Source organism: Erithacus rubecula (assembly GCF_903797595.1).
Source record: "Erithacus rubecula genome assembly, chromosome: 17".
In the NCBI taxonomy this organism is placed as follows: Eukaryota; Metazoa; Chordata; class Aves; order Passeriformes; family Muscicapidae; genus Erithacus; species Erithacus rubecula.
In genome coordinates, this window is record NC_136669.1 from 7,167,798 (window position 1) to 7,178,338 (window position 10,541).

General features: G+C 46.2%; 1 protein-coding gene across 1 annotated transcript; it reads right to left on the reverse strand.

Moving 5' to 3' along the window:
* Positions 1 to 379: 379 nt before the first annotated feature.
* Positions 380 to 7,165, reverse strand: C1QTNF8 (C1q and TNF related 8). Its single transcript, XM_079321198.1, has 3 exons — positions 7,109 to 7,165; positions 2,669 to 2,906; positions 380 to 1,227 (listed from the first exon to the last, which is right to left on the reverse strand). The coding sequence occupies exons 2-3, from the start codon at positions 2,892 to 2,894 to the stop codon at positions 680 to 682; spliced, it is 774 nt and encodes a 257-aa protein (XP_079177324.1). The 5' UTR covers positions 2,895 to 2,906; positions 7,109 to 7,165; the 3' UTR covers positions 380 to 679.
* Positions 7,166 to 10,541: the final 3,376 nt, after the last annotated feature.

A 10,541-nucleotide genomic window follows, 5' to 3' on the forward strand; every position in this document is an offset into this window, starting at 1 on the left:
ACAGGTGGAACAGTTCCCTCCATCCACATCCACACACAGTGGAAAAACACCCTTCAAATATTCCAAATGGGAACAGGAGATGCAGAGCAAAATGGGATTTTTGCTGTCAACTTGGCAAACTCTTCAGGGATGTTCCTGAGGGTCTTCACAGGGAATTGGGAACCTTCTGCAATTTTTGTGCAGGTGGAACAGTCACCTTTGTCCACACAGGGGTGAAAAACCACCCTTCCAAGGGCTACAAATGTTCCAAATGGAATGGGAGATACAGGAAAAAAAAGGGAAATTTTTGATGCCAACTTGGCAGCTCTTCCAGGATATTCCTGAGGGGTTACACAGAGCTGGAAACTTCAGGAATTCTTGTGCAGCTGGAACAGACCCCTCCATCCATAAATGAGTGGAAAAACCACCCTTTAAAGGATAAAAAATATTCCAAATGGAACAGGAGATACAGGGAAAGATGGGAAAATTTTTCTGTCAATCAGAAAAACTCCAGGCATGTTCCTGAGGTGCCACAAAGGGAGCTGGGAACCTCCTGGAATCCTTACAGCTTGCATCCATGCAGATATGGAAAAACAACTCTTCCAGGAGCTACGACCATTCCAAAAGAAATCAGAGATGCACTTCTAGAGGGAAGACACAGCTGGATGGCCCAAAGCTTCTCCCTGGAGCTGAGGAGCTCCTACTCCAGGGCGGGTTTGACCAGGTGCCCGTTGAAGACGATGTAAACATCCGACTCCTCGCTGTAAACGGCGTTCTCCCGCTCCCTCTTGAACATCCGCACCCAAACCTCATCCCCCTCCTGCAGATCCAGCATCAGGCTCTGGCTCTGCATGATGCTCCTGTCGCTGGGCTGGGCGTACAGGATGGCCACGGGCTGCTCGTTCCTCATCAGGTGCACGTAGGTCTCCTTGAAATTCCAGGTGTGCACGTTGAGGCTGAAGTAGTAAATCCCCGGCACGTAGCAGAAGAACTTCCCGGTGAACATGTTGAAGTGCTGGTAGAGGTTGACGAACTCGGTGTCGAAGGTGACGTGCTGGAAATAGTCAGAGCTGTGCTGGGGCTTGCGGCGGCCCACGGAGAAGGCGGCGAAGAGCTGCTTGCAGGGGTGGCCCTGGGGGCCGGGCTGCCCCTTCTGGCCCTTGGGGCCGCTCTGGCCCCGCACGCCGCGCTCTCCCGCCTGCCCCGCGGCGCCGGGCGGACCCCGCGCGCCCCGCTCGCCCTTCTCGCCTGCCGGGGGAGAACAGACACCAGAATGGAACACACAGATCCAGGGAATGGCCCGGACACCAGCAGCAGAGCAGCTGCTGGCTCATTGTGCGCCCAACCCGCCAATATCGGTCTGATATCGGGAGTTTCCCAATTCGCTGGAAGGATTGATCCGGGAATATCGGTCAAATATCAACAGATCACCATTCCTCTGAAGGATTAACCCAAGAATATTGATCAGATATCAGCAGTTTCCCCATTCCCTGGAAGGATTAATCCAGGAATATCGGTCAGATATCAACAGCTCCCCATTCCTCTGAAGGATCAACCCAAGAATATTGATCAGATATCCACAGTTTCCCAGGCCCCAATTCCTAGAAGGATTATATTAGCAGTTCTTCATTCTTCTGAAAGATTAACCCAAGAATATTGATCAGATATCAGCAGTTTCCCCATTCCCTGGAAGGATTAATCTGGGAATATCGGTCTGATATCAACAGCTCCCCATTCCTCTGAAGGATCAACCCAAGAATATTGATCAGATATCAGCAGTTTCCCAATTCCCAGAAGGATTAATCCAGGAATATCGGTCTGATATCAACAGCTCACCATTCCTCTGAAGGATTAACCCAAGAATATCGATCAGATATCAGCAGTTTCCCAGGCCTCAATTCCCAGAAGTATTATTCAGGGAATATCAGTCAGATATCTGGAGTTTCCCAATTCCCTGAAGGATTAATCTGGGAATATTAGTCAGATATCAGCACTTTCCCATCCCTCTGAAGGATTAACTTTGGGGCATGCTTGGGCACCACCACATTTTGTGGACCCCTTGATTTTATTTTGGGCATACTTTGGGGACAAGTGCATTTTGGGCACCCCTTGACCTTGTTTTGGCCACCTTTGTGTACAACCCCATTTTGGGCACCCTTTAACCTCATTTTGGGCACCTTTGGGCACCACCACATTTTGGGTACCTCTTAACCCCATTTTGGGCACAAACACAGCACCCCTTGACCTTATTTTGGTCACCTTTGGGCACCCCTTAACCTCATTTTGGGCATCTTTGAGCACCACCATGTTTTGGGTACCCCTTGACCTTATTTTGGGCACAACCACATTTTAGGCACTCCTTGACCTTATTTTGGGCACTTTGGGGCACAATCACATTTTGGGCACCCCTTAACCTCATTTTGGTCACCTTTGGGTGCGACAACATTTTGGGCACCCGTTGACCTTATTTTGGGCACCTTTGGGCACTCCTTGACCTTATTTTGGGCACATTTGGGAACCCCTTGACCTTGTTTTGGTCACCTTTGTGTACAACCCCATTTTGGGCACCCCTTAACCTCATTTTTTGACACTTTCGGTTACCCCTTGCCCTTTGCTCTGAATTTCGGGCTGAATTTTGCCATAGGGAAGCCGCAAAGGAAGAGCAGCAAGGAGAAGGAGCTGCACCCACCTTTGAGGATGGTGATGTCGATGGTGGGCTGGATTTTGGGCAGGTAATACTGGGTCTCTCCGCTCATCCTGGCGGATCTTTGGGAGATGATGGGCACGGGCTGCTCCGAGGGCCCGCAGCACCGGACGCACGACAGGCGCCGCCGGGGCAGCGCCCGCTCCGGCTGGGATCCCGCATTCCCCACGGACAGCAGCAGCAGCAGGGGCAGCAGGAGCACAGAGCTCATCCTCAGGAGCAGCTGGGGAGCAGAGGGAACACAAACCATTAACGGGGAGATCCCAATCAGGGCCACCTGGCCAGTGCTTTCCTTGGGGTTAATCATTAACGAGCGCGGAGTGGCAGCGGGAGAGTCCGGGTGGGGATGGTGCCCCTCAGGGAGCTGCAAAAGGCAATTCCTGGCTGGCATTACCTGTGACAGCTGCCAACAGACACCAGGTCAACAAAAGGACTGGGGGAAAAAAATCCCAAGCCAAACAAAACCTGCTGGGAGCAGAAGCTCCTCTGGAAAAGCTCTTGGAACAACCTATACAGGAAGTTTCTGGGGAAAAGACAAAAGTGATGCACTGTTGGTTTGTTGGGTGTCTCAGTATCCCAAAATTTTCAAAATTAAGGGCAAATATGGAATTTTTTTTTTAAATATAGAGTCTAGACTTGATTTTTTGGGGGGAGGAAAATCCAAGAGGAAAAAGAAAACACGAAGAAATTAATATCATTTCTATCTTTAAATGCTCTCCAGCAGCCTCTTGCTGGTGACTTCTTTCCATGCTTTATCCATTCCCATATTCTCTTCCAATCAGAGTGCCTGTGTTTATTTTCCAGTTTGATTTTCCCATGTGTGGATTGGAAACCCAAAGAGCAGCTTCAAACTGGATCAAAGTGGGATTTGCTCCGCAAATAAATCCTATTGTTCATCTGCTCCTGGTGAACTCCATAGGTTCTGGATGCTGGGAAAAATCCAGGGAGAAAATGTATCAGATGGAGAAAAAAGAGGAATTTTCTCTGGCTTATCACTGACCTGTTCCTAAGTAAGGATTGGGACTGATTCTGGGAGGAATTCAGGGAGAAAATGTCTCAGATGGGGAAAAAAGAGGAATTTTCACTGACCTGCTCCTATGAAAAATTTGAGCTGGGAGAAAACCAGGGACACAATTCCTCTTTTTTCCCCATCTGAGGCATTTTTTTTTGTGGATTTCTCCCAGATTTAGCTCAATCCTTCCCTGGGAACAGGTCAGTGAGGAGCCAGAGAAAATTCCTTTTCTTTTCACCTGTTCCTAGGGAGGGATTGGAGAGGGATACTGGGAGAAAAAAAGGAAAAAAATGCCTCAGATGGGAAAAAAAGAGGAATTTTCTCTGGCTCCTCACTAACCTGTTCCCAGGGAAGGACTGGGGCTGGAGATTGGCCACTCATTCCCAGTCCATGTGTAATTAGTGTCATTCCACTGATTGCAGTGGAGCCTCATCCAGGACAGATTTCTTGGATCGATGCCTCTGTGGATCTTCTCCAAAGTCCAATTAGTGAGATGGACTCAGGCTGACCCCAGGCTGGGAATGGCTCCTCTCCCACCAGCTGGAATTCCTGGAATAGGTCAGGAAGGGGGTGCTGGATGGCCTGGATTTCATTGGAAATCCAGGATTCATGGATTTCATTCCATGGGCACCCAGAGAGAGGGAAGGAGGGAGAACTTCCAGCCTTGGAGCTGCTTCCCTGAAAATAAAATGAGTCAGGGGAGGAAAAAAGGAGGAAAAACCTGTCAGGAATGGGATTGGACCAGCTTTCCTGGGAATTCTCCCCGTTCTTCCCTGCTCCACAAGAAGTGTCAGTCACACAATTCCAGCTTCCTGGAAATCCAAGAAATCCTTATTAGCCGGAAAATAATGACTTTGCCTCTGAGAGCAGGAAATGTTCTTTCCTGAAATCTATCCGAACTGGAAATTCCTTTGGATCTGTAGTTGTGTCTCATTCCAGTAGGCAGCTGAAGGAGGGATCAACCCCCCTTTTCCATCAGGATTCATGCCTTGAATTCCATGGAATTAAATCCTTTTTGATTTCCATTAATTTTTAAAGCCATCTTGGAGTTTCCAATCAGGAATGGAAACACAGGGAGATTAAATGGGCAGAAAATCCTAAAAACCAGCCCAGGATGGACCTGATGGTCTTGGAGGGCTTTTCCAACCTCAGGAATTCTGGGATTCCCTGAGCCATGTTCTGAATTCCTGTGATATTATCCTTCCTGTTATTCCTAGAGCTTCACCTTTAAATTCATGGACAATTCCAGGGACTGCCCCTTTTAATTTGGAACAAACCTGGATTAAAACCCCACAGTTCAACCCAAAATCTTGATGGAAAACTCACGGATGCTCCAGCCCCAAAACTCAGCACCATTCCAGACATGGAAAATATTCCAGTTGTGCCTTTTTTACCTTTTTAATCTTCTCTCCAGCCTCAAGCTCCTCAGGGCTCCGGAGCTCCTTGGATGGGGAGCAGCAGGAAACGAAGAATCCTCAGGGCTGGGATTTTCCGGATACTGCCCGTCCTCTTGGAAAGGATTTCTCCAAAATTTGTTTTATTTTCTCCCCCAGGAGGATCTAAAATTTCTTAGTGGGCAGCTCCTTGTGGAAAAGCCCAAAGCACTGGAGGAGTTTGTGTGTTTTCCAAGGAAAATGCTGCTGGATTCTGGTGCCCAGCTCCTGTCGGACAAAATATCCCAGAGATCCTGCAGGAGCTGGACTGGGGCAGAAGTGATTTGAGAACTCCCAGGCAAGAATATTTACATCCCAAAAAGGAAGTGGGTTAGGAATTCCCACAGCCTGTTGTGGTTGGAGGATGAGTGATGTCCTTGTCTGGGTGTTTATCCAACCCTGGGATAATGGAGAAGAGGGGCTGGAAGTGCTGCTGGAGCTGTGAGAGGGGCAGGAAAGGAGAAAAAAACCCCAAAAAATGGGATCCAGCCATGGAGAGATCCAGGAGTGGAGCTGCATCTGGATTTGCAGTGCCTGGGTAAACATTTGTCTGGGAATTTGAAGCTCCTTTTCCAATTACCTGGTTTCTTTTTAATTTTCTGGTGCTTTATCCTGGGCCTGTTTCCAGTGGGGGTGATTCCCTGTATTCCTTCATCCTGGGAGAAGCCAGCCCTGAGCAGCAGCAACTGGGGTGCTCACCTGCTGGGAATTCACTGGGAATTCACCAGGAGTGGGAAGAGATGAAATTCCTAAGGAAATATCCCTGCACACCTGGGGGATTTAATGGATTTACTACAATTCCATGGATTTAACACAATTCCATGGATGTAACACAATTCCATGGGGATGCTGCAGCAGGAGAGGCTGTGCCTGGATGGAAACATTCCTGTGCACCCGGATTCCTGCAAATTCCCAGGGTTCCATCCTGCCCTAGCAGGAGGATATTGATCATTCCCAAGGGAACAGCTTTTCCCTTTTTCCTTTTCTTTGTCCCATAGTTTCACCTTGCCCTGCATGGGAGCAGGAAGATGTTCATGATTCCCAAGGGAAGAATTTTTATCTTTTTCCTTCTCTTTATCCCAATATTCCACTCTGCCCTGGGACAGGGAGGAGGTTCGTGATTCCCAAGGGAACATGGGCAGGGAGCAGGAGGATATTCATGATTCCCAAGGGAACAGCTTTTCCCTTTTTTCTTCTCTTTATCCCAAGGCTCCACGGTGCCCTGGGACAGGGACGATCATCCTGATTCCCAAGGAGCAGGAGAATGTTCCCGATTCCCAAGGGATCAGCTGTCCCCTCTTTCCTCCGTGTCCCTGCCCGCACCTCTGACTCCTGCCGTGTCCTGGAATTGTCCCTGCTCCAGCCTGGGCGGCTCCCTGGCAGAATTCCCGGCTCCCGAGCCAGCCCAGGCGGTGATTCAGCAGGAATTACTGTAAAAGTCACTCCCAGGGCAGTTTCTCCTGATCCTTCCTTCACCCTTCCCCATGGAAAAGCAGCTTTCCCGGGATTTGCCAGCGTTGGAGATTCAGCCAGAAGCTGAATCGGGGCTGTCCCTGCAGAGAAATTCCCAGGTGGGATTTTTCCCTGCAGGATGAGATGCCTGGATGCTGCTCCCATCCCAATCCAATCCGGGAGCGAGCAGCACATTCCAAAGGGCTGGAGAAGCGCAATTCCCTGCAAGTTTCCACCCCCGTTTTCCTTCCTGCCCCGTGTCCCGCAGCCACATCGGATCCATCCCCATCCCACCGGGAGCAGCATCCCGCCGGGAAAAGCTCCAGCCCGGGGTGTCCAGGGATACCAGGATCCATTATCCCGGGATCATGGGATAAGGAATTTTAATTGGGATAAATTCAAGCCAGTCCAGCACTTCCAAAACCTCTCACTCCCACCTTTCCCTGCTCAGCAGGGTGGGAATGCTGTGCATCCACAGGGGATTTATCCCTTTATCCCGATCCCTCTATCCCGATCCCTGTAACTCACCTCGTCCCTCAGAATCCCTGGATTTTCCTTCCCTTATTTCCCTATTCCTCAGCTGCTGCTGCTGCAGTTTTTCAGGCAGGCTGCAGCTTCCGTGCTGGGATCGAAGAGGAACACAGAAAGCCAGGAAACTTTGGCAAAAGGAATTTTTTCCCCAGTTTTCTCTGCTTGCACCAGCTTGTGCCGGGCTCCTGCGCCTTTGTCCGGCTCCGGTTTTCTCGGGATTCGCTGCCAGTCTGGAATTCCACAGGGCCTCTCCCAGGGATGGAAATAAAAGCGAAAAAAATTGGGATTAAAAAAAACACAACTCCACCACATAACCCAAAACCACATCCAGAGTTCCAGCCAAGAGGGAAAGTGCTGGGATCACATGGAAAGAATTTTTCTTTGGGACATTTCGGCATCTTTTTAAGCAGGAGAAAGGGTAAAAAGGAAAAAATGAGGCTGCAATAAAACCTCAGGGATTTGTGTGTGAGCTGGAAAAGTGGGAATGGCTTTAAGGTGAAAGAGGGGAGATGGAGATGGGATTTGGGAAGGATTTCTTCCCTGGGAGGGGCTGCAATGTATTTCCCAGAGGAGCTGAGGCTGCCCCTGGACCCCTGGGAGTGTCCCAGGCCAGGCTGGGATGGTTTGGAACACCCTGGGATGGTGGAATTGTCCCCGGGTCAGCCTGAAGGTCCCTCCCAGCCCAAACCATTCCAGAATTCCATGATTTTTGTGCCCACACTTTTTTACTCTCTGTCACTTTCTTGGGAAAAACACTGTGGGGATTTATTTAAAGCCACTATGGGCTTGGAATTTATTTTCCCCACTCCATTTCCATTATTTCAATTTCCAATATTTCCATTATTTCCATTATTATTTCCATTATTATTTCCATTATTATTTCCATTATTATTTCCATTATTTCCATTATTTTCATTATTTCTATTTTCTTTCCCTTTCCCTTTTCCCACTCCTTTTCCTTTTCCTGTTTCTAGCTACTTCCCATAACTTGCAGGAGGGTTGGAAGATCCAGGTATCCCATGGCAGTGGAGTTTAATGGAAGTTTAATGGAGTTAGGTGATTTTTTAATTTAAAAAAGTATTTTAAAGTAGAATAAACTCAAAAATTGAAAAGAAAGAAATATTTTTATAAAGAGAATATTTAATAAGTAAAATATTTTATGAATAAAAAATTTGCCAAAGAAAATATTTTTATAAAGAAAAGGGGTTTATTAATGAAAATGTTTTTATTAAAAGAATAAAATTCAATTTTTAATTCAGAAATCTGCATCCCAACTGACAAGGAGAGGGATTATGGGATGTTGGAGTAAAGTAAAATATTCCTATAAATAAAGTTGTTTTACAAATAAATGTTTTCTAAAGAAAATATTTTTAATAATGGAAACATTTTTACAAAAAATAAATAAAATTTTATTTTTCATTTTTCATCTCCACTGTTTCCATAGAGGGGAGAACAAGGACTTCATTGAAGAAAAAAGAGAATTTAAGGGTGTGAAAACCTGGAAAACTGGTTCCAAACTGTCCAGGAATGGTCCAAAGAGGAGCTTTTCATTTAGTCTGGATTTTATGGAAGCAGGGCTGGTGTCTCCAGAATAAACAGGATTTCTGCCCCTTGCAATGACAGCTTGCTTTTTGGGAATAATAATCCCATTCAGGGAAGGATGTTTGTGTTTACACTGTGGCTTTGTAGAGCTTGGATTTTGTCCATGTGGGAGAAAAAAAAAAAAGACAAAAAATTAGAGCAAAAAGTCAGAGGAACAGCGAGTCTGAAAAAGGGAATTAACAATAACCAGGTAAGAGAGAAGATTGGGAAGGACCAGGAATTTGAGGATTTCCTATTTCATTCTTTGCAATTTGAAATTCCTCAGAGATCTAAGAATCCAAGGATTTTATATTTAACTTTTTTCAATTTGAAATTCCTGAAAGGAACAGAATATGAGGATTTCCTATTTCATTTTTAGCTATTTGAAATTTCTGAGAAGACCAAGAATCCGAGGATTTTCTATTTCATTCTTTACAATTTGAAATTCCCTAGATGAAAAGAATCTGAGGATTTTCTATTTAATTTTTTTACCATTTGAAATTCCTGAGAGGACCAAGAATCCGAGGATTTTCTATTTCATTTTTTGCAATATTTCATTTTTTTGCAATATGAAATCCCTGAGAGAACCAAGAATCTGAGGATTTTCTATTTAATTTTTTTAAAATTTTCAATTTCTCTGAGGACCAAGATTCTAAGGATTTCCTATTAAATTTTTTGCAATTTGAAGTTCCTGAGAGAACCAAGAACCCTGGAAGTCGAGTTGAGCTCCTGAAGGAGATTTTCCCAGGCAAGTTTCCCAAACCAACTGCGAGGTGCAAAAAGGGAATTTTGTGGAGCAGTTTTTTTGTGGGAACAGCTTGAGCTGGAAGGTCAGAGAAGATCATTGAGCTCCCGAGGAAAAGGAGCTGGGACACGCCTGGAGGAGCTCAGGGAGGGCACAGCTCGTCCTTGCTGGGCAGCCAAGCTCCAAAAATAGGAATTCTGGAGAGGACAGCAGTGGGTTTGACCCAAAAATGCGTTGGTTTAGATGGAATATTGAGAATTTTTTTGCACAGAGGTGGGGAGGTCCTGGAGAAGATTCCCAGGAAAGCTGAGGGTGTTTCATGCCTGGGATGCTCAAGGAGCTCCCTGGGCACTGGGAGCTGGAGGAGTTTAAAAACCAACACAAACCACGTTTTACCTTCATTCCAATCAGGTTTTGGCCATCAGTCCCAGGAGGTTTTGGACAAAATTCCAATGAGGTTTTTACCATCATTCCCAGGAGGTTTTGGACAAAATTCCCTGGAGGTTTTGGACAAAATTCCCAGAAAATTTTAATCATAATTCCCAGGGAGATTTTACCATAATTCCAATCAAGTTTTTGCCATAAATCCCAGGAGATTTTTGCCATAATTCCCACGAGGTTTTGACATATTTCCCAATAGGTTTTGGACATAATTCCCAGAATGTTTTTGCCATAATTCCCAGGAGACTTTTTGCCATATTTTCCAGGAGGTTTTTGTCATCATTCTCAGGAGGTTTTTGCCATAATTTCCTGGGGGATTTTGCCATAATTGCCAGAAAGTTTTAACCATAATTCCTGGGAGGTATTTGCCATCTTTCCCAGGAGGTTTTTGCCATCATTCCCAGTGGTATTTTTGCCATCATTCCCAGTGGTATTTTTGCCATAATTCCAATCAAGGTTTTGCCATAATTCCCAGAAGGTTTTAACCATAAATCCCAGGAGGTTTTTTCCATCATTCCCAGAGGGATTTTACCATAATTTCCAGGGGGCTTTTTACCATAATTTCCAGTTTGGTTTTTTTTTTACCATAATTTCCAGGAGGTTTTGGCCATAATTCCCAGAATTCTCCTGCAGGTGGCTGAGCTGGGTTTGTCCTGTTTTGGG